The sequence below is a fragment of the Halyomorpha halys genome, unplaced genomic scaffold, assembly GCF_000696795.3.
Source record: "Halyomorpha halys isolate HHAL.00 unplaced genomic scaffold, Hhal_1.1 Scaffold672.1, whole genome shotgun sequence".
NCBI lineage: Eukaryota > Metazoa > Arthropoda > Insecta > Hemiptera > Pentatomidae > Halyomorpha > Halyomorpha halys.
Genome location: NW_027110600.1, coordinates 30,219 through 53,817, shown reverse-complemented (window position 1 = coordinate 53,817; position 23,599 = coordinate 30,219). Strand labels below are relative to the sequence as shown.

General features: G+C 29.4%; 3 protein-coding genes across 4 annotated transcripts in view; 1 reads left to right on the top strand and 2 right to left on the bottom strand.

Annotated features, from left to right (window-relative positions):
- Pex5 (peroxin 5) overlaps window positions 1-6,152 on the top strand; it is a 53,983-nt gene extending 47,831 nt beyond the window's left edge. For both annotated transcript variants that reach the window (XM_067048762.1, XM_014427789.3), the window contains 9 exons: window positions 52-265; window positions 375-520; window positions 637-822; window positions 2,122-2,250; window positions 2,337-2,431; window positions 3,292-3,457; window positions 3,539-3,696; window positions 3,790-3,954; window positions 5,937-6,152. In XM_067048762.1, coding sequence (XP_066904863.1) covers window positions 52-265; window positions 375-520; window positions 637-822; window positions 2,122-2,250; window positions 2,337-2,431; window positions 3,292-3,457; window positions 3,539-3,696; window positions 3,790-3,954; window positions 5,937-5,976 — 1,299 coding nt within the window. In that variant the 3' untranslated portion in view covers window positions 5,977-6,152. The remainder of the gene's footprint in view (window positions 1-51; window positions 266-374; window positions 521-636; window positions 823-2,121; window positions 2,251-2,336; window positions 2,432-3,291; window positions 3,458-3,538; window positions 3,697-3,789; window positions 3,955-5,936) is intronic.
- A 2,905-nt stretch (window positions 6,153-9,057) lies between these two features.
- Window positions 9,058-12,989, bottom strand: LOC106685223 (60S ribosome subunit biogenesis protein NIP7 homolog). Its single transcript, XM_014427785.3, has 4 exons — window positions 12,732-12,989; window positions 11,345-11,570; window positions 11,132-11,272; window positions 9,058-9,279 (listed from the first exon to the last, which is right to left on the bottom strand). The coding sequence occupies exons 1-4, from the start codon at window positions 12,785-12,787 to the stop codon at window positions 9,160-9,162; spliced, it is 543 nt and encodes a 180-aa protein (XP_014283271.1). The 5' UTR covers window positions 12,788-12,989; the 3' UTR covers window positions 9,058-9,159.
- A 3,679-nt stretch (window positions 12,990-16,668) lies between these two features.
- Window positions 16,669-20,891, bottom strand: RpL7 (ribosomal protein L7). Its single transcript, XM_014427795.2, has 7 exons — window positions 20,796-20,891; window positions 20,271-20,439; window positions 18,410-18,585; window positions 18,228-18,318; window positions 17,991-18,147; window positions 17,791-17,888; window positions 16,669-16,854 (listed from the first exon to the last, which is right to left on the bottom strand). The coding sequence occupies exons 1-7, from the start codon at window positions 20,804-20,806 to the stop codon at window positions 16,744-16,746; spliced, it is 813 nt and encodes a 270-aa protein (XP_014283281.1). The 5' UTR covers window positions 20,807-20,891; the 3' UTR covers window positions 16,669-16,743.
- Window positions 20,892-23,599: the final 2,708 nt, after the last annotated feature.

Genomic DNA, 23,599 nt, shown 5'->3' with positions numbered 1-23,599 from the left:
TTGGTATCAAGTGGTTAAATATGACTAACCTTTCAATTTTTTTGTGTTTAGTTTATGAAATTCATGAAACAAATAGAAGATCGTGAAGTTACTGTAGGGAAAGATGGAAAATTAAATCCTAGCGAAGTGAAAGCAGCAGCTGGTCATTGGAGCCTTGAATTTCAAAATGACCCAGAAAACGAGAAAGCTACGAAATGGTCTGAACAGTTTGAAAAAGAGCAGGATACATCATCGAAATGGACAGAACAGTTCTTGAAATCTGAAGGTGAGTTAAACTTTAGAACATTGTATAGGTACACATTCATCTAAAATGGTGACATAAGTGTTTTAAAATTAAAATAAATTCAGAGTTCTTAAAAAAGTTCGAAATTCAGTTTTAGGAATGAATGAAAGTTCTGAAGAACCATTTAATAAACAACTTTGGGATAAATTGACTGAGCAATGGAAAAATATTAGCCCTACCTTAGCTGAAACCCAGTCTTGGGATTCCGAGTTCAATGATTTTTCTAATGATTTTAAAGTAAGCATTTCAGTTACAGCTTTTAATTTTAAACAAATTGTCAAAAAGTTTTGAATAAATGCTCCTAATGTATAATTCAAATTCTTTTGATTGATACACAACTCTTTAATTGGCAGGAATACAACTTTGCAAAAGAGAACCCTTTGACAAGCATAGATAATCCTTTAGATGAAGGGCAGAGGAGATTAGCAGCAGGCGATTTGCCGAGTGCTGTTCTTTGCTTTGAAGTCGCCGCTCAGCAGGAGCCCGATAACCCTCTAGCCTGGCAGCTCCTTGGCAAAACTCAGGCTGAAAACGAACAGGTCATTCAGTTATATATTACTTCAAATATCTTATAGGGTCAATTTCATTATTAACACTTCATTTGTCATTTGTCATCTGAGAGGTGACATAAGAACATATTTAAGTGTAACGAGTGTATTAAAGCTGAGGTGTGTACTACTCGTTTTTTTTAAATGGTCGTGTCGTATGAGCAAAAAATGTTTTGTTAGTTAAATTCCTAAGTTCAAATAATTATTATACTTAATTTAATTATTATAGAAACTTTTATTCTGTAAAATATAATAATATCTATTTAGAACTATATTCTGATATTTTAATAGTTCTTCTTGATTTCTGTGGAATTAAAAGTAGAATTGTGTATCTACCAAATAGTAGATTACATGTGACTATTTATGTGCAAAATGTTTAGAATTTAAGCACCTCCTGAAATAATTGATTTTCTCTTCAATTTCTTTTGTGAACTTTTCTTTTTTATCATAAGATGAAATTTAATAATTGTAATTATAATTATGTTTTACGAGGGATTACATTTCAAAATCCTCTATTATTATTTAGAAATGATGAGTGCTGTTAAGATATCCGGTTCTAGCCCTGAAGATGGTGGGAATAGTTTGGTCTGGACTTAGACTCAACTAACCTCCTACAAAATATATCATTAATAATATTAACACTAACTTCAATAATCCAACTTTATTCTCAACTTTTTATTTTAAAATTTCTGTTTTGGCCCTTTCAAGGAGACAACCTTAATCATTGTATTGTTACGATATAAACCACTCTCAAACAATCAGTATATTAAATGAGTAATCTAATATCATTATTTCTAACTATGATTATTAATCATAGTATTGGCCTATCATGGAACAATCACCTTAAGTTTTATTTTAAATTATAATTAATAATGATGTTGACTTGGTATAGGTCGGTATTACAAACGTGGTTTAAATCTGTTTGCTGCTGCTTTCGCAGTTTCTTCTATCCACTCATTGCCTTGAGCCTATTTAAATAAAATGCTTTTTGGAAGTTGTGGGTTAAGGGATCAATTATCAACAGGTGTAATAAGCCACAAAAAATTAATTTCTCTCAGGGGGAGGATAGGTTCAATTAAAAGATTTCAAGGTTTTTAGAGAATCTATTATCAATCAATGTTAAGTGATCTCTGGCATCAATTGTGGTTTATTTTTTAACATTTCTGACAAAATGAAATCTCTAAGAGTGGTTAGTACGTGTTGAACTGGATGCAGGTTGAACTCAAAATTTATTGGAATATTTGTTTTATTGTTAAAAGTTCATTTTTTAATGTCTTTTTTATTTTACAGGACCCTCAAGCAATCGCTGCCTTAAAAAAATGCCTTCATCTTCAGCCAAATAATCTTACAGCTTTAATGGCATTGAGTGTCTGTTACACCAATGAAAATTATCAAAATCAAGCTTGTAGAGCATTAAAGGTGGGTGACACATCATGGAATAACTCGACTGGTTCAAGTAATATTTTATTTTTATTTTAAATCTTAATATTTATTTTTTATTACAGGAATGGCTTCGCATGAACCCTAAATATTCCGATATAGTTCCAAGCGATGAGCAACAGCCTCAGAAATTTCCTGGTGTAACATCCTTTCTTTCAAGGTATTGTTCAAACAAGATCTAAGTGAATGATATAGTCAAAATATTTATAGAACCTTGTAATGGCACAATAGTGTGGTTTACAATCAGTATATCACCGTAAAAGAAAGTTTCATTGCTATGTTTGTTTAAAATATTAACACTTTAACTGCGGTTGACAACACTGTGCCGTCAAGGGAAGTCGTTTTTTTAGCTTGTATTATGAGTGGTAGGAAGAACTCTAGCACCTCCCTTTTACCTTGGATTGTCCTGAACCTTGTACTACTACTTGTAGTACTAACTCATAGTTTCCACCAGCTACAATCTTTCTGGGTTTTGCCATCTTCAAGTATTATTACTATCCTTCATTTAAAAAAAAAATTTTTTTTACTTTGTCTAAATGTGTTATAGAAAATTTGGTGATATACAATAACTTTCTATATTTCTTATTCAGTAATTCAGGTAAAAAACCTGCAAAACCTTCATGTATCAGATTATTGCTATCATAGATTAAGTAGCAAATGCGGGTGTCATCATCGTTTAAAAATAGGTATCTAAACTTTATTTGACTCAATATTACATTTTATAATGCTTATTTAAATTAAAAGGAAAGAAAATATCAACAAAAAAATTAAATCTAATTAATAATAGTAAATTCAAAATATACAAAATAGCAATTTAATTATAATTAAAAAAAAACAGTTGTATCACCTAATAGGATAATGGAGTTGAAAGGGCTAAGCTTGTTGTTCTCTTTGTTATTTAATTAATTATTATGTATGTCACCACATTAAATCCTAGCTTATTAATTACTATCTGTGAAGAAATCTGGATTACATTATTTTAGAAATAGATTAATAAATCAGTTTATTTTTTATCTTCAGGGAAATGTTCAATATGACAAAGGAAATGTTCTTAGAAGCAGCTCGAAGAAACCCATTAGATTTAGATCCCGACGTTCAGTGTGGTCTTGGAGTATTGTTTAATATTTCCTCAGAAATTGATCTTGCTGTGGACTGTTTCAAAGCAGCCCTCCAAGCCAGGCCCCATGTAAGGCAGCTGCTTCCTATTGTTCAGTCAAAAATTATCTTCCTCTGAAATACTCTGTAATTATTTCAATTCTTTCCTCAGGATGCATCTCTATGGAATCGACTTGGGGCTACGCTTGCCAATGGAGACCGATCAGAGGAAGCTGTTGATGCATATCGAAGTGCATTGCAACTTCAACCTGGTTTTATTAGGGCTAGATATAACCTTGGCATCACTTGTGTCCACTTAGGAGCATATAGGTATATTAGTGACAAATGAGAGATATCAATTACTACATGTTTTCATTGTTCACAAAGATTACTGATCAGATAATACTTCAACGAATGTTTTAGGGAGGCAGCAGAACATTTGTTAACTGCATTGAAGCAGCAGTCTATAGGGCGTGGGCCTCAAGGCGGCGAAACAAAAGCGTCCATGTCTGACACTATATGGACTACTCTGAAACTTGTCTGTGCTTTGTTGGAAAGGTCGGATTTAATGGACGACATAAATGAGAGGTTAGTTTATAATGTGATATTACACTGCCAGTTAAAACTTTATTTTATTTACACTGTCAACCATGGAGATTATACATATTACTAATCCATCCGTAAGAAGGGAAGTTAAACAATCTGCGAAAACTATAGATCTATTATTTTATGTTATATGGTATATTAGCTACCTCATATGGTATATACGCTACTTTCTTCGAATGAAGACTGCTAAGCTATGTTGAAAAGGGCCTTGAGGAAGACCATTCGTTTTCTCGTAAGATGGTGGCAGAGAAGGCATGGGATTGAGGAAAGAATATATACCTTGTTTTGTTTCTTTGCCTAAGAGCTGCATTTGACTCACATCACCACAAAATTTGGAATGCCTTAGAAGAGAAGAATATTCCACCTAATTTGATAAGTAACATTAAATCATTATATTAAGACCAAAAAAATGTATAGCACTCCAACGCATATGTTGGAAGTGAAGCTGGGTGACATTCTTAGCCCTCCTATTTATTATTGAGATGGACCAGGTATGGAAAATACGCAAAAGGAGAATTTTTAGTGCAACTTTAACATGCTTCCAGTGCTGGTCCAAAGTTTCATGTATGCAGATGTTGGTGGTGATTAGAAAGGATTAACTATAAATCCTCACAAGAGCAAAATCAAGCTTTATTAGGACAGACCAACAGTTGCACTTATTTTCCTTCAACAGAACCTCTAAATAGTGGAAAATTTTTATTATCTAGGTATTGTCATTAGTAGTGATAGATTAATAGACTAACTGATATTGAACCGAATAAGGAAAGCAAAGGGTGTATTCTTACAAATATCTTCAGCACTGATTGATAAACAAAGAGAAAATGTTATTTCTTGTCTAGTCTTTTTTTCTTAATGAGTCAGAAAGTTGATTAATTTTTAAGAAACATACAAGCCAAGCATGTTTATGGCAGCAGAAATGAGATTTAAGGAAAAAAATAACAGCATATGAGGCACATTAGGAATGAATCCGAATTGAAATCTGAAGTGAAATCTGAACGCCAGCTGAAATGGAATGGCGATGTTTGTAAGATGGAGATGGTCAAAAGGCTTATGGATTGTAATAACATCAATGGTTCATACAAATTTTTTGTTGAAAATTGTCATAACACTATCATGGTACCCTTTTATTTATTTATTTCTTTCCTTTTCTCCTGTAGTAATCCTGTGAGAGAGCAGGTTATTGATCATATTTACATGTTCCATCCTCTCAAGAGTAACAAAAGAAACCATATTGGTTTACATGCATTTTGATAACATAATAATTTTTAAAAAAATGAGGGAAATATAAAGCAAATATAATTTGTGGTAACTTTGTCAAGCCTTAAAAAAATTGGCAGCACAATATTGTTAAAAAAGTTGGGAAAATGTTGGAAAAGAAAAAAAACTGTCAAGTAAATGCTGGAATGCACTACGTATTTGCTATTTTTTTTTTTTTTGTAATATTTTGAGTAAGTGGCTAACCGCTTGCAGCACCCATTGTGTTCGCTTGGAGCATCGCAGTTTGGGAACCATTGGGCTACTTAGACCAGTTCAGAAAAGAACATGGTTGCTCATTGTATCAACTCCGAAGAATAAATTAAAAAAATATATTCATTGTTTGTCATTCTATAGTTTATCATATCTCTAGACAGATTACTCTAACACTGAGGAGATAATGAAAGAAGAAAAAAAGTAACAAGATATATAATAGAAAATGTTTTTATTTACTTATTCGATATTATGTTATATACAAATATAAATACTAGCATGACTGTATACCCGCTGTCAAGGAAATAGTGGGGAAAATTTGAGGAAATTTAGTGGTGACTTATGGGGATAGTAAAAAAGGGCTTTTATTTATTATTTGCATTCTCTATCGTATTTTTTTAAAAAATTTATTTTGCTTTCAAAATTATTTCATATTTATAAATGTATGTTTTTAAAATTCAATGGCTAATTCTACCATAAATTTGTTTTCTTTTCAGGAATCTATCTAAACTCAATGAAATTTTTGGAATAGAGTAAAACGAAGAGAGAGGAAGAGCTCAGTCAGTGTTAAATAGTAAATCCAGTCAAAAGCTGTTGTAATTGACCATGCTGAATATTATGTAAAGGATCTCACAAGATCAGGTGTATTAGCTCATTACTACAAGTCTATACCATTTGACGTTGTATAAAGTTAAAAAGCTCTCTTCATTTTTTTTATTGTTTTTTTTTTTTGGTTTGATACCATTTTTAAGTACGAAGCCAGTCCTCCATTTTCAGCAAGAGTTGGAAGCTTTTGGATAAAAGAAAATATAAGAAGGAATATTAACATATTATAAAGTAAAATCCTTCTTTCTTTATTATAATGGAGGTCTCATTTTGAAGGCTTCGCCACAATGGATATGCCCATTCGGCATGGTATAACCCCCTTTGCTCATATTTTGTTCGCCTCGGCCAAATAATGCCTAACCATAGAATTTGGTTAGAGCTTTGCGGTTTGGCAGAATGCCTTGAGAATCGATGTGGCAGTGATGTGGAGCGACTGACCTGGCTGAAGATTTAATAATTTGTATTCTTTTGTTGCTTACAAGTGTAATTTAGTCATTTATTGTCTGATAATTAATTAAATAATCCTTAATTTAAAAATTAAATATTTGATGTTCATGAAACTTATATTGTATAGGCAAATATATTAAGACAGTGTTATCTGAAATTCATTGTTCAATACCTGATTTTGATGTGTAACTGAACAGTAAATGTTGGATTGCTGTTGACCCTCAGTAATTCATGGATGTCTCTACTTATAAATCCAATCCTGTATTCTATATATAATACCCAATTTTTATTTTGTTTTCATTAATAATCACCCAACGTTTACTGGTAAATTAACTCAAGTCTATAGTACTTACTCAGAGTTGTGTGAACTCATTAGTAAATGGTTCGTTGTATGATTTCTATCTTTCTGAATACATTCATGATTGATGTTACATAATATTACACAACATTCTTAGAAATGCTAGCAAATTTTTTGGGTTGGGATGTTTTCCTAATTTTATATTAAACTGGTCAGGTAGTGAATTTTTAACTTTTTGTTTATTTTTCTCTCTACATTTAAGTTTAAATAATGAAATAATTTAAAAATTCACTACCTGTTAATAACAAATTATGATGTTTTATTTTTAATTTCATAATGAAGACCTGTTTGCATCAATCTTGGATTTTTTTTTTTTTTTATTAAATATTCAGTAATCATTAAATATAAAATATTAGAGTTAAAATTGCGCTTGATAAAGCAATTTAAATTTTATGGATTGTAACAATTATTACTAAAAAATATTATGTTGTATAAATTAAAATATTTGGGAAATTTGCTTTTTATAAGAACGAAATCAAGAGGATTTTTTTCCCTGCATTTTCTTATCTAAGAGTATAAGAGCAGAGCTGTTACATATTTCTTTTAAACAGTCTATATATAAGGTAGATATTAAAATAAAGCTTCACTCTTAACCTAAATGTTTGATGTTCATTTCAAAAATAGAATATTTAGAAATATTTTTTGGTAATAAAGAAATGTATCTGCATTAACTATGAAGTTAATGATTTAACCATGAGGTTGGTTTCAGCTTGATATCTCTTCATTTTTAAGGATGCCTCTTAAATATTTAAATTAGTTTCATGGAAACATTCATCAGATTATGTTTTATTATTATATCTCTAACTATAAACTTGTTTATCTTTAGTTAGAGAAATAATAATGTCATAAATATATAGGATGTATCAGGATAATCACAGCAAAGGATTGGTTCGTCAAAATCTTTAAGGATCTCTTTTAGTTCATCCCCCTCTCTCCTTATCCTAAGACTACTAGAAACTTCTTTATGATGATGTTATGAAGTATCTGTCCATCTTATTTAATATTAACATATATTTTATCATCCTTTTATATCAGGGGTTTGTCTTATTCTTAAATTATGTCATTGCCTATTATTCTTAGTTCTCTTATCTTTTGCAGTCTATGTGTAATAGACTGAGAGACTGCAAGAAAATAAAACAGAACATTGACTGTAAAATAATTTTACAATTGGATGAACTTTTTATACAAGAGGATGATAGAATGCACTTTAATAAAAAATAATATGTACTAAATAATTGATAGATAGTATAAAATATCATAAAGAAATTAAGTTTTTAAGTGTTTTTCCTTAATATAAAATAACAAAAAATTTTACATACTTCCAGAACAAATTTAAATAATGAACAATTTTTTGAGTGTTGAAAAAATTAACTTTCGTATTGTTTTATATCAGTACTACTGTTTTTAAAACAATATCAATTTTAATCTAATCCAATACACATTAAATAACGCTTGTAAGCAACACTGAATGCCAGGAGAGGTCTTTTGAAGAAAATATTATAGTATGTTTTATTTGTATATGTTGTTGTTATATTGGCCTTTTTGAAGTAAATCAATTTGATGAATGATTATTGATTACCCTGATCATAAAAGTAATTATATCGCTACATGGTTATTCCTAATTTTTTTTTTTTAATGTATACTTTAGAATATCCTTTAAAACGGAATAACAATTAATATCCTTATTTTATCTTTTCTAGGTTTTTATACTGTAATGTATTTTTTTAATAGAATAAAATAAAAATCTGTATTTTAGATACTGTATATTTTGAGAATTCTTATATATGTTTTAGAATTCTCAAAAGTTGTGTTTTTCTGGTTTATCATTGGCATAATCATTTTAAGTTTGAAATGAAACAAACTTAGTTTATTTTTATATTTTATTTATTATTTTTGTTAAAATTTTGTAAATGAAATTAATTTATAATATAAAATTGTAAATTTATTACGGAAATTCATTATAAGAATTGTATTTTAATTAATATAAACTGTTCAAATGAATTTCTCTCTTCTTAAAAAAAAAAAGTAATAAGTTATTTCTTTTTTTTTAAATTGACATAACATTTACTTTCTTATCTAGAGACTGTTCAAAACATTGATACATTTTTTTTTCTGTTCAAAACTCATATTGTTGGCAGAATGTAATACAATTGTATAAACAGGTTAATGTTATTAAATAAAATTAAAATTAAAAAAAAAGTCAGAAATATTTTAAAAAAGAAGTAATATTTATTATGTACATGAAGGAAATTATTATCAATAAAATAAAACATCAACAACTTTGCTTATTAATAAACCTTTCAAAATCCTTATATGAGCGTGTCTTCAGAGCGAATATATTCACCTACATCTGCTTGATGCAAGCAAACAATAGCCAAGGGGTCAGCATGTTTACATTCAGCAGTGCTCCTTCCAGCAAGGCCAAAACCCTGAAAGAGTGATTTCAAATTTCATAATACATTAATTACTGTACTTTCCCCACTTAGCCAGTCCTAATAAGGATTAAAACAATGTTAAATAACAACACGTTTACACTTGGCAAAATTTTCTAAATCTTTTTCACAATATTAATTTTAAAAATTCGGAGCTGTGCCCATCACACAACTTTCACCTAATCACCCTGGAAGGTGAATATTTCAAACAATAAATTTTTATATTTTTGTTGCTATAAAAATTTGTATTTAAAGATTTCTCGAGGTGTAAATTACGAATTTCAACTTTCTTCTTGCCAAGAATTCCACAGTTTGAAAACTAAAACAAAGCCATGACAAATGCATACAATCAGGAGAAATCTGGCATGCTTTGCTGTCAGCCTCTATACTGCTGTATCTATTTTTACATATTCTACTTCAGTTATTTATCAAATTCCTTAAAGTTCATATTCATACATTTTTTTTATTCATGTCATATTTTAATGAGAATGAGACCCAGCTAATATTACAGATCACTTGGGTGTACATTGATATACTAAGTTAAGTCACGGTGTTAGAATTGAAAAAAGGTGAAAAATTGATTCTATAAAGTGGCAATTATGGTCGATTGATTTTATCCTAGAAGTGGCTGTAACACCCCAGGCAGATTATATTATGTATGTAATACAGTTTCATGCTACGTTTCATTTTTGAGCTAGACTGTTCACACACATACAAACCATTATACAAGACTTGGATTATTTGGACTCGGAAGAGCTCAAAACATGTATCTCCATCAAAAACTCTTAGTTCAAAATTTTGCACAAAATAATTCCCCTTATAAAATATTCCATATATAGTAAAAGTAATGAATGTAATAATTAAAAGAATTATATTCTTTCAAATGTTAAGTATTAAGAGATCTTCAGCACAAAAGTACAACTGATCCGTCAACAGAGGGGCAACATAAAGAACCTATTATTTCAACTATTTATCTGAACTGCTATTTTATATTATTTGCATTTCAAAAATGAAATTGATAAAGTTACAATAACGTTAATAAAATTTACATATAATTCATGGGCCCTTTTTTTTTGTTAATTTACAAATGACGCAAATATAAATGAAAATATGAGCCGATTAATTTCTTATTTTTATAGTGGAATGTTTTTTAAATTATGTTTTATTATTTGAAGCATGTAGTACCAAAATATAAAATGTTAGTTCTCTTTAAGATGATTAATAGCCAAGGTAAGTATGAATTAGCTGAAAATACTGCAATTCTATACTTCAATAAAGTTTTTTTCATTCAACGAGATTCCTATGATTTTTATTAATTGTGACTATTTATCTTTAGGAACAGTGATAAAAAATGTATTTTTTACTTTCACCTGGAATAAATAGTATGGGGGAGTATTGCGATCCTGAAAAATTTCAAATACCAGTTTTCGACAGAAATATGTTTTGAGATCCTCTGAGTTGAAATAACGGAGTCTCACATAAACTCAGTATAAACCAGTTTAGCTCAAAAACTAAAATTACATATTTGAGGCAGATGTATGTCTGGGATGTGACAGCAACTTGATAAATTTAACTGGCTGAAAGTGCCATTTCATACAATCAATTTTTTACAAAAAATTGTTTAAGAGCAGAATGTAAATTATTGTCAACTGTTATATTAATAATAATAATGTATGACTAAACGAACAATAGAATAAAGTGTATAAGTGTGTATACATACATATCCAGCCGAAATGTTTGTTCCCTTTTTTTTAAAAGGTTAAATAAAAATATAGAAAATGGTTCAATTTCAGATAATAAAAAAATTATGTCGTTATTAATTCTTAGGATATAGAAGAAATCAACATACCAAAGGCAGATCACTCATAGAAAACACAACAACCCCTTGATGTTTTTCTGTATTTTCCGTAATCCTACCAAGACCTGATTTCAAAACGTTGTGCCCATAGAGATATTGTTGTTCAGCAGCAGGCTTAACCCAAATTTTATGCTAAAAACAAGATAATGTAGTATGACTTGAAAAGTCAAAACAAGTTTCTTCTAAGCACAGATTGTTATTTACCTGGGCATATGGAGCTAGATAATTTAGTGCTGTTATATGAAGATGGAATTTACCACTTTTAGTGAATTTACCAATACAAGTACCAACACTGATTAAATTGTCTGCAGATATATTTCCAGCTAATTTAAGCACATTTTCGGATACATAATAAACTCGATCTTTTTGTTCTCTGAAGCAATACTTTCCATCTGGCCTATCCAAAAGGAGCTTCAGGTTTTCACCAATGCTAAAATTGTATTTATGATTGTTAACAAACTTTATAAATAGACATAAATTTTAAATTAAAACAACAAAAATATTCTTTTTTATTGAAAGAAATTAATATCATAAAAATATTTTATCTTACAGCTCAGCAGGTGGGTCTGTAGAACCCACAGAAATATTTTACTCACTTTCAATTTTCTAAACTTTCACTTTTTGAGCTGCATAATAAATTCAAGGTACATGGCAAAGATTGTTACTAGGTCCAAAGATCTACCTATTGTGTCCTATTGTGGATTATATAACATAATAGAAAAACTGAAGGAGATTGTCATTAATAGAAATAGTATAAATTGAGTTTAAAATCAAGAACAGAAAAAACAAATAGAACTTCAAATGAAATAAAGTCAACTTATAACAGTTAAAATTATTTTACTCTAAGTAGTTCATTTTAATAATCTATCCAGTAAGTAAATCAAAAAGTAGGATTTGTATTTCTTCCCATCCAAACTTATCTGCAATAGAAATTTATTTGTTTTCCATAAACATTCAATGGACACATAATGATGTACATGTATGTATGTACAACCTATGAAGTCATGGATGCAGTATTTTGTAAGGCTTTTTTTTTTTTTTAGAACAACAGTTATAAAAAGAGGTGATTTTTTAAGATACTTTTATCTGCCAGAATTTCCCCCAATATATAAGCCTGGATGGACCCTAGCACCCACAGGGTTGACTAATGGCTACATTGTAACAGAAAGTAATTATCTGCTACAGATTCAAACCCAGGTAATGGACACATATATACTCGAAGTAATACAGCTATCTTCCAAATTTTTACATGCAGTTATGGACAGCTGAAAATGAAGGTTTCAATCAAAGAAGTCATTCAAATAACTTTGTCAACCTTCGAAAAATTTTAAATTCGCAGATAGAGTTTAATCAGTGGAAGGGAGGGTGGAGGTAAATTGTTTTAGTAGAAAAATCTTCAATACCTATGTATATTGAATATCAATATCTTTAGAATACCTAAAGTATTATAGTAAATATGACTTTAAAACTTTCTTTCAGTATTTCAACTGATCGTATACATATATTTTTCACCACTCAGGAAATTTTATCTGAATAAATTATGATTTAGTAAAAGATAGTTAACAATAGAAAATAAATTTTCAATACTTACTATTTACAAAGCTTTTCGAAGACAAGCTTCGTTCTTTCCTCAGATAAAGTTTTCATATTGAATAACAAGAAAAATTTATAACAACACGTGAACAACAGAGCACGATACTGAACCGTTCTCTAACGATAGTCAACATTGCAAGTTACACGCCAAAGCACTTATACCAGGTAGAACTTCCCATATATTTTGCGGAGAAATTAGTAGTTCATCTTGTTGATTTCGTAAGAAATTGCTTCATTTCATCAGCACTCCCAAGGAATTCTCAGCGTTAATAAAATTGAGGTTAAGAGGTAAAACGAGAAATAGCTAATATTATTTTTGTTCTTGTTTTACTATTTCGTATTTAGTTTTTTTTCCCCTCTGTACAATGTTACTAGTGCAAACACAGTGTTATACTTTCGAAATGTTTTTTTATTATTTGTACAACAATTATACTTTTTTAATTTCTTCTTTAAAAGGTGACGAATGTTATAACAATGTGGTGAGTAGAATCAAATACCTATTTTACGAGAAAAAAAATCTAGGTACGTGGTAGTAAAACTAGAACAAAAATAATTATGAGAGATAGTTGACCGTGGATGACGAACGAGGAGAAGATGTTTGGGGATGCAGTCAAAGAGAAACACTAATAAGTTGGATTGACCTATTTTATTGTGCCAACGTTTCGGCTAGAGTTTCTAGCCTTCTTCACGGCTGTTAGTTGGAAAATCAAACGCCTAATTCATTCATAGAACAAAAATAATTCAAAACACTCGTATTGTTGTAGATATTTAATGTTTTTTTGAATTCTCAACCTTAATCTCTCTTTGAAAAGTTAGGTATCAACATTAGTATCAAACTCCATTATAACCCTGACAAGAAAAGAGGCTAAAACTGAATTGGATGTTTTGAGGCTAGTTTTGTCTCTATCATTCGATGATTAATATTTCATGTTAATCGTTCATTGATTTGAAAACACTGCAATCTACTCGTTATAACCGGTGTACAGTGTGCGGCGGTAACTTTTAAATCGTCTTATCATCTTCATTGGCTTTGTCCTAAGAGTAAAACCCTATATTTGAAGATGGTTGATTTTTAGGGAAGTTTTGAAAAGTCTTAGTATCCATCCATTCACCTTAAGTCACAGCATATTGTGTTTGAGAAAACTTCCACATTTCCATGTGTGCAATATGTTTACAAAAAATAAATAAATAAAAAGTTTTAATCTTCACAGTCGCGTTAACTATAACATGAGAACTATCGTAAACTTTCCGTTATTCCGACCAAAAAGTTATCCACTACCATGGTGTAACTATTTGATGGTTGCATTCATGACAGCATTCACGTTGCTCTAAGTCTGGCTTAATCGTTAATAGTACAACTTATGCCAGTGGACTAACAGTTGGTTGCATTAACTGTCATATGTGTACGTCTTGACAATTAACTGTCATATGTGTACGTCTTGACAGTTAACTGTCATATGTGTACGTCTTGACAGTTAACTGTCATATGGGTACGTCTTGACAGTGAACTGTCGCAACATATCAACCACACCAAATCTTATGACGATTGGTGGGCAAACATTGTTCCTTTATATTTTCCCCAAAACTTAAATTGTATCAGCCTCGGGCCCCAAAAATGAATCCAGCACTGACTCATTTAACAAATTCGCCCAACAACTTAAAATAATAGCAGGCCCAGGTCCAAACAATAATCCACCACGGACCCCAAAAATAATCCCCCCAGGGCCCCAAACACCAATCCACCACGAACCCCATTAACAAATGTACCCGAGACCTTAAAATTAAGGAAATAATGACGAATTATTTTTTCATAATCTAATTCAAATAAAAATATAATTTAAATGACTATTTTACTATCAAATTGCTTTCTTGATTTTCTTAATCATACTTCACTTAATCATATATTCACAACCAAAATTGTTCATTTTTATTTATTTCTTAATTTATAACATGTTCTTATGATGTATATATCTTTATTGAACACGTTAAAATACTAACTACTTTAATCCTTTATTTATATAATTTCCTCCAAACACTCTTAATCTAAATGGTTTTCAATTTATCATAACCAAATTAATTCACAATATAGCAGTGAAATTAAATGAAATTCGTTTATTATATGAAATTTCAATTTCAACAAGTTCTTATGATGCAAATGTCTACATAAAACGCGTTAAAAGCCTCACTCTCTTAATCTATGTAAATGGTTAATTTTTCATAACAAAACTAATTTACAAATCACTACCCGAATTATAATTAAATTCTCAATTATTTGAAGTTTCTAACTGATCTTATATAACAGTGAAAGACACCCTCATTAAAATATGAAATTATTTCATAATAGTTAAAGTCAAACAATAATATATTGTAAATTACAATATTTAATTGTTATTTTCTATTTCGTATTTTATCTTCATTTTATTAAGTTAATAAGAGCATAAAGGAAAGAACAATCAATAAAGCATAATGAATACTAACTAATTTAAAACGCACATGAATAAATTTTACTGAAAAATTATTACTCATTTTAACTCGATCAATAAAACAAAAAAATATACATAAAATGATAATTTAGGATGTAAAAATAATAGTTCCACTAACTGTCTAAAAGCGGCAGCACAAAACAAGAAATATATAAAATCATAGTTCCAATTTACATCGTTAGAGACCAGCACCATCCAAACAGCCGTTTCTTAAGTCGAAATATAGCTTGAAAATATTTTCAATAATAGATGAATGGAATATGGTCCGATTTTCAATAATAGTTTGACTAGCTGCATAAAGGTAGCAGCACCAATCAAGAAAGATAGAAATAGTAGTATCGTTAACCCCCGCAAGAGGCCAGCACCATCCACACAACCATTTACTTAGTTCAGCAGGAAAATTTTTATTTTGTATTAGGATATTAGGACCTTACAGGAGCTCAATTGATCGGATCAGATAGTTAAAAATTGTGTTGGAACATACTTGATAGAATTTGTTCCAACACAATCGTAGCGTCAGACGGACTTGTTTAACTCCTACAAGTTCCTAATATCCTAATACAAAATGAAATTTTTCTTGCTAGATTTCGGAAATGGCTGTTTGGATGATGCTGGCCTCTTGCGGTGGTTATCGGAACTACTGTTTCCTACGTTTCTTGATTGGTGCTGTTATCTGTAGTCAACTAGCCTAACTATTATTAAAAATTATTATCCAACTATATTTGGACATAGGAAATTGATTAAATAGTGTTGGCCTCTAACGGTAAAAATCGGAAATATTATTTTCTACATTTCTTGATTTAGGCTGCTACTTTTAAGCAGTTAATATAACTATTACTTAAACATTCCAAATTAAAAGATCAGATAAAAACTTTGAATAATTTTAAATTTAATATGATTTAACTTTATTGAGTTGTAAATTAGTAATGCCATGAAAAATTTAACATTTACATGGAATAAGAGTAAATGCATCATAAGAACTTGTTTCAAATTGAAATTTCATGCTGATATAACTGCTGTGTTGCTATTTGTTTTGTTCATTGTCATTCACAATTTTTTTAATTGGCCTACTTAAAATTTTTCTCTTGATCCCACACTGTCCTAGGATTTACTTCAACAGAGAATGTTGAACATTGCATTGCCTCTGTACATCCTGATCTCACCAACTATAACCCAAATAAAATTGTATGATGGAGCTGGTTTTTTGTGTAGGGAGGATGTTTTTTCCATTGCTAACAGCGAACATAAGAGTTAGGTTCTGACAACAAGCTTTTTATGAAATGAATTAAAAAAAAAAAAAAAAAAAGCGTAGCTCTTCAGAAGAATTGAATACCAAGTTGCACTTTTTTCCTACTTAGTAAAATCAGATAAACATGGAAAACGGACATTTTATTCCATATAACTAGATACCTTTGTGATAGATTTTTAATTAAGGTCAAGGAATACAAAAAATAAAAAAATGGTATTGTCGACTTTATTCAGTAAAAACAAAGAGACAACAAATATTTTTTTATACAAAATAAAAACTTAAACCATTCTCCTGAGAAGAGCATTGATTTTGTCTTCCCGACAACCAAAATCTCCTCCTTCAACATAATGGTTTGTCTTCTTACGCCAGCCTCCAGTAGGTGTGTTCAGCTAAAAATGAAAACAAAAATTAATAACATGAATACTTGATTTCAGTAATTTTACAAGGATAAGTTTAGGAATCAATACAAAATGAAAAAAGGTACTAAGAAAGCACAAAGCAATCCAATGCCTAACTAGCATAAATTAAATAGTTGATATTTAAATGATATAAATATTATACTCAATACAATATCCTATAACTTGTAAGTATAATTTTCTAATAACTTTAATGAATAAATTTGATCAACTTGATCATATATGATTGGATTATGCTTATATAAAACAAAAAACAACTTAAATGACTAAGGAATAATGTCCGTTTTCAAAAATAATATGCAAACCTTTTATACTTAGTCAAAAAATTAACCTAAAAGTTAAAATTTTGTTATATTTTCTAGCATACACAACATTCTTCATTAGGAATCCAAAATATTTTGTAAAAAGAATATTGGTATAGATAAGATTAACAGCTAAGAAATACTTGAAAAAAAAAAAAAAAAAATCAAGGCATATTTGAAAAATTATTCTCAATAATAATCAATACAGACATCACTTCAAAGAATATTTTATAAACCCTAAAATCCTTTGTATAACAGATAATTAAGGAAAAGCACCCAAACTAACCAATTTTTTTTATACGGTAAATCACTTGTCAGACTGGTAAATTAAATTCTTACATTATTAGTAAAAATCAATAATGTTAAACCAATCAGTTACTATACAACAGTTGGAAGGTCACAAGAGATATGACACCTATGACCATGGATCTGTTGACACCCAAAATTTTAAGAATTGAAATATTAAAAAAAATTAATACAATTCAGCGAGTACCTTTTCCTTTTTTTAAAAAAGTTTTATATCAATTCAACAATCAACATTATCAATATAACAAATTAATTTTTCATTAAACTTAGAATATTAACACAGATGAAAACACAAACTCACCTTGAATGGCCAGAGGAAGTTGGAAGCGTATTTGAAATTGGGCCCAACAGTGAAAATCTCATGGATAAGATCTTCAATACAGATGATATTGGATTTACCTGGAATCATATGATTAATTTTAAAATTTAAAACATTAATTTTTAGAATTAAGATGGACATTAAAAATTAAATATGATTCAAGACAATAAACTACACATTACCTAATTTTCTTTCAATCATTTCATTAGAAGTGATAGGGATACGCTGACCCTTTAGCTTGGCAAATCCACGCTTGTAGATCAATTCCCGCACACTTTTTAGATTAGGATAGCCCCATGTGATATAGGGTTCACAAATTCGCATCATGTTGATGGTGGCCTGAAACCAGGAAACAAAGATATTTAAAATTATGAAGAAGGAAAAGAAACATATCCTGATCGAATATAATAAATAAATACCTTGTTGAGTTTCATAAAAACTCCATTGTTGATCTGCCGTAACCTGAATAATTGTAAGACTTTGCGCACCTTAGGAGCCACTTGATTAATACTAACAAACAAATAATATTGTAAATAACTAAAATGACAAAGAAAATTACAAAACATAAATAAATAAAAACAACAGAATTAATAATTTTTACCCTCTGATCCTAATGATGAAAGCCAATTTGGGTTCACCGGGAACATAGTAATTTCCTTTGGACCTGGCTTTCCTTGCCAAACGAATCTCATCTCTTTCCTTTGTCCTGTACTCTCTGATATATTGTTCAGCACGTTTGAAGATTAACTTCCTCTTCTTGTACTTCTCAAGTTTCCTCTGGAATAATATGTCATATAAGTATATTACTTACATATATAATAAATTTGTATCATTCATCAAATTAAAAATGAAAAAAATAAACATTTCAACAGATCACCATTAATGTACAGTAATTAGGCTGTTTTTATACATTTGTTAAATTTTAATCGTTGTTCAATTATTTAATCTCATGACTTCTTATCAAGAACTGATATACAATTAGGTGTAAGAAATAAATTCAAACAGGTAGTTTAATTCTGGATTGGAGTTGTTAACATCCTGCAACTTCTATATTCTAAACAAATAGAACATGTAAGACTAACTACAGTACTACTTTCTTTCATCTGGTGATTGTTATTTTTTATTTTTAATAATAACAATCCCTAGTATTCCTTAAAATCAGATAACATTACGAGGTTATGAAATAAAACAACATTATTGTTCACTGAATATGTTACTAAACCTAATTTATCATAAGAAAATCATTGTATCATTGGGGGGGGGGGGGGCAAAAGAATATGGACCATGTACTGAAGCTGATAGCAAATTAGATATTGACCAAACATAAGAAATCCACAAGAATAATTAACTCCAAATAATTCAACTCAAATTTTTAATAGAAAAATCATTACCATTTATTAACACATTGGCTACCAACTAAGAGATAACTTGCAGTTTGTGATCTTTCCAAGGACTCCCACTTTAAGTTACCTCCTAGTAAAAATACAAATTTTTCAAGAGATCAAAGATTATTGCTCATGTCAATAATGCAAACTTGTTACTCGGCAGTCAACATGTTAAGGTCATATTTTAATGATTTCCAAAATGTGTAAAAATTATTATACATAGGTTTTTCAGAAATGAATTTCAAAAATCTTATCTTATATTTGACAATTAATAATAAATTAGATAGTTTCATTATTGGACAAGGGGATTTTTGTAAAATAAAGACAAAAATCATGAAGGGCTCAGAGAAATAAAAGTTTTAGTCATAAAATAAATATTCTGTAGTGCGGAAGAGTTGATTTTTGATTTTGTAAAAAGTAGCTACAGTCATAACCTTTACCTAAATATGGTAACAACAATATAAGAAAAACTTGAATGTATTTTGATACAGAATTTACTTAATAAGCCTACACACAACAGTGATGTTTCGAAAAAGCTAGTTGTTATTCATTGGGGCTATAGGATCTTAAGTCCAATGGTCATCAACACCCATAACTTGTAATACTTAAATGTTTAAGTTATTCAATATTGTACAATCGAACATCAAAACATTTGCTTTTAAAAAAAATGAAGACCTCCTAAAGGCAATAATGTAACCAACTAGAAAACTGTAGGGTGTCCAGCCTTAAAAAAATAATTGGTTAAAGAAGTTGATTGAAATTTATTCCCACGTTTAAGGTACTATTCAGCCAATCGAATTTCAGCTAATTTTATGGAAGTGCAAAACTGTAGCAGGAAAATATAAATTTATACAGCAGACATATTTGAAGCCGAAACCAAAACCATGTTTAGACAACCAAGTGGCGATAATAAGAAACATAGTAAGTTTATGCTTAATGAGATAAACAAATAGGAAACAAAGGCATCAAAACCTCTAAGTTTACAGCAAACACTGATTGAAACTAATATGATATACCAGATCTAGCATGAAGAGATTCGTAATTTAAAATAAACAGTAGCAAAGGTCACAAGCTTACCTTAAGTTGTGCCTTTAACTTAGCAGCTTTAGATGCATCTCTCCTTCTTCTGCTTTTTAAAACAGATTCAGGTACTGCAGGGAGCTTCTTTGAAGTTACTGTCTTACTTCCTTCTTTCTTCTCTGTTTTGGGTGGAGCTGGAGCTTGCTTCTTAACCTCCTTCTTCACCCTAGAAAAACAATAAACAATTTTTAAGACTGAACCAGTATAAGACTACAGTAAATAAACAATAAGTGTACACAGACTGAGACAAAAACTGATTGCGGTCCTATTAAGAAAATATCAGCTGCATAAAAATTATAACAATTTATGATTTATACCAATATAATTTGTGAGACAGATCAGCATGTTAAAGCATATGACTGAAACAGGTTAGTTGAAAGAATTAAAGAACTTTTATACTTTAATTGATGTTACCTAGGATAGCGAATTACTTTTTACATAACTAATGGCATTGAACCTAAAATTAGACTTGGATTGATCTATAATATTAAGATAAAGTTCGATAAAAACGTGTGTACTTACGTGTCCGCCATGATTAAAGAGGCCAAGTTACCGAATGAGCCAGTGCTGCTCTAAGTGTTGTCTTCCAAAACTATCCCACGAGGTAGCCACAGTGTTACCAAGGTTGTATTGTTATTTTCTCAAAATAAATTCTAAATATGCTGAGGAATAATAATATTTATTTTGTACAATGTAATAATATAAATTCTTGCTACTACAGTGTATATTGGTTTCTATATTTATTGTGTTTATTTTATACAAATACAGTTGTTTTTGATCATCCACATTATAAATTTTGTAATGAGAATTTTTTTGGGGGGGATTTTCCGCTTATGAATTATTGGTAAACCAATTATGAACATGTATATTAAGCTTCCCTATAATAAATACAGTCACTTATGATGAGACTGGCATCTCCTGACCAGATCAGGAAGGGGTTTGACTACCTTCTACTGTACATTAATCAAGGGGATGAAATACTTTACTCTCCTTCAAAGGAAAGTGAAGCCAAAAAGAGAGGAGTTGACCACACCCTCCTAGCCCAAGTTTACATTGAGATAAACAGGAATTTCTTCCAGTTATGTAATTATTTGTGATTAATTTAATAGCAAATTTGAATTAAATAGAAAATTCAGTAAAGAGTAATTGGTCTCTACTTCTTCCATTTCCTGCCTTTTTAGTTTTATTTTTCCAGGAAACTTAACCTTTCCACTATACTCCTTTCAAGCTTTAAGACATCACTCATCCAATCAAGAAGATAGGTTGTAAGTTACTCCAAACAGACCTCAACTATTTAAGCATCTGACTACTTGTTTCAAATTTTTTCCCTATCAATTTTCGAAGGTTTTTCTAATCAATCTTATTACGTTAAAGTTGCTATAGAGATTGTCTGCAATTAACACAAGAGTAAATGCTCCAAATTAAAAATGTTCTTCAAACATTGGGTCTACCAATTTTATTAATTTAAAATCTTGCTTAATTCCTGACTTTTTGTTTTCAAAACCAGTAGATGTTGAAGGAGAATGACAAAATCAGGACTCGAGAGGAGAATCTGGACATTACCGTAATTCCAATACAAGTGTATATTTACAAAAGTTCAATTGAATATTTGAGAATTGATGGCAGGAGCCAGATCAGGAATATGTTAGAGAATTACACTTTTATTAAAATTGTATTCCACTAAAAATAATATTCAGAAAAATAGATATAATAAAATGCAGCTTTTTTAAATCAAGTATGCAAAAAAAAAAAAATAGATGAAAAACTAAATACAAGTATCACTAGATTTCCAGAGGCTTTGCGAGTTTAATCTAACTTTTAACCTGATTTTCTTTTGTTGGAAGACCATATTTAATGCCAGCTATAAAACGTTAACTATTTACCGATAATGAAGCTTAATTTGCAAAAATTCAATGCAGCAATGACAAAAGTTAAACTGAATACCAAAATATAAAAAAAATTTCCATTCGGGATAAAGATTAAGTAATAATAACTTTCATTAAATTTACTGTGAATTTCCAAAATATTAAAAATACTCCCACATATTCTGGAATTTCCAGACTGGGCACCCTGTCCGACACTTGCCTCCTAATAAAGAATGAAAAATCAACCATTTTATCAATTAATAAATATATTTTTACAATAAATCCCCTCATAGTCTTTTAAAGTAACATTAAACTACATAATTTAAAACAGTATTGAGAAATAGGATGAAAATTATTAAGTTTTTTGTTTATTTATCATTTTTGTGGATTCTATATTGTTAAAACATAATATTGATATTTACAATCACAATGGTTCATTAAAAACCAAGGCTGATACATCAATCATCATAAATGTATATTTTTACAATTATTTAAAAATAAGAGATCTCTTCCTTAAAACTAGATCACTTTTTAATTACAAAAATGTTTTTGATTCCTGTTACACATTAGAAAGGCATTATACCTTGTGTCATTCATATAAAATCAATATAAATTGCTGATATTACATAACTTTTTCCAGACAAAAGTACATTTTTTAACCAATTAACTACTTCTTCACTGCTAAAGCAACTCTATTCCAATGAATCTTTATCTTTTTAATATTTCTATTTCATCAATAAACTGTTATTATTCCTGTTCAGTATTATACTTTTATGACTCAAAAGTATTGCATTGCTTAATATATATCACTTAAAAAGATGTTTGAATAGTTACTGGAAAAACATTAAATTGGTCAAAAACGATACTATTTTGGTTGTAAAAAGCAATAAAAACTCACAGAAATATTTCATGACTATAATATATGAATATATAATATATATAGTAAAAAAATGATTCACTTTTCAAAAAACTGTTGCAAGGAAAAATATAATTTTTATAGAACGATTATTTACTTTTCATAATACACTCTAGAAATTGAATACTCTATATTATATATTAAATGGTTTTTGGATAAAAAAAAAAAAACTAATAATTTATAAAACATATTTTTGGTCACAAGCCTGATTTTCAAGGAATATCTTTGTTGCCACATGGGGTTACACAACACATATTCATTTCTATATAATTTAATATTTCATTAATATTACAATAAATTTGAGCCGCTTTAGTTTAATATGAGTTCTATGAGAGAAACAAAATCATCTTTTTTATTTTAGATTTTATAAGACGGTTTAGAAGCAATTAACAAAATAAAAGAAGCTAAACAGCACATATTTCTAATTATTATAGAGCAATAATTTATGAGTAGTATATATTTCTATATAATTATGCAAATACATACAAATACAAATTAATAAATATATTGATACAATGATACAATAGTCATAACATCTCACTATT

Bases quoted from the DNA above. Each gene is read 5' to 3' on its own strand.
- LOC106685223 (XM_014427785.3), bottom strand. From the start codon at position 12,787: ATGAAAACTTTATCTGAGGAAAGAACGAAGCTTGTCTTCGAAAAGCTT. The intron at 11,571-12,731 runs GTAAGTATTGAA...ATACAATTTTAG, and splicing joins TTCGAAAAGCTTTGTAAATA to CATTGGTGAAAACCTGAAGC. The intron at 9,280-11,131 runs GTATGTTGATTT...TCACTCTTTCAG, and splicing joins CTATGAGTGATCTGCCTTTG to GGTTTTGGCCTTGCTGGAAG.
- RpL7 (XM_014427795.2), bottom strand. The intron at 18,586-20,270 runs GTAAGCTTGTGA...ATATTATTCCAG, and splicing joins AGTTAAAGGCACAACTTAAG to AGGAAACTTGAGAAGTACAA. The intron at 16,855-17,790 runs GTGAGTTTGTGT...TTTCATTTTTAG, and splicing joins ACTTCCTCTGGCCATTCAAG to CTGAACACACCTACTGGAGG.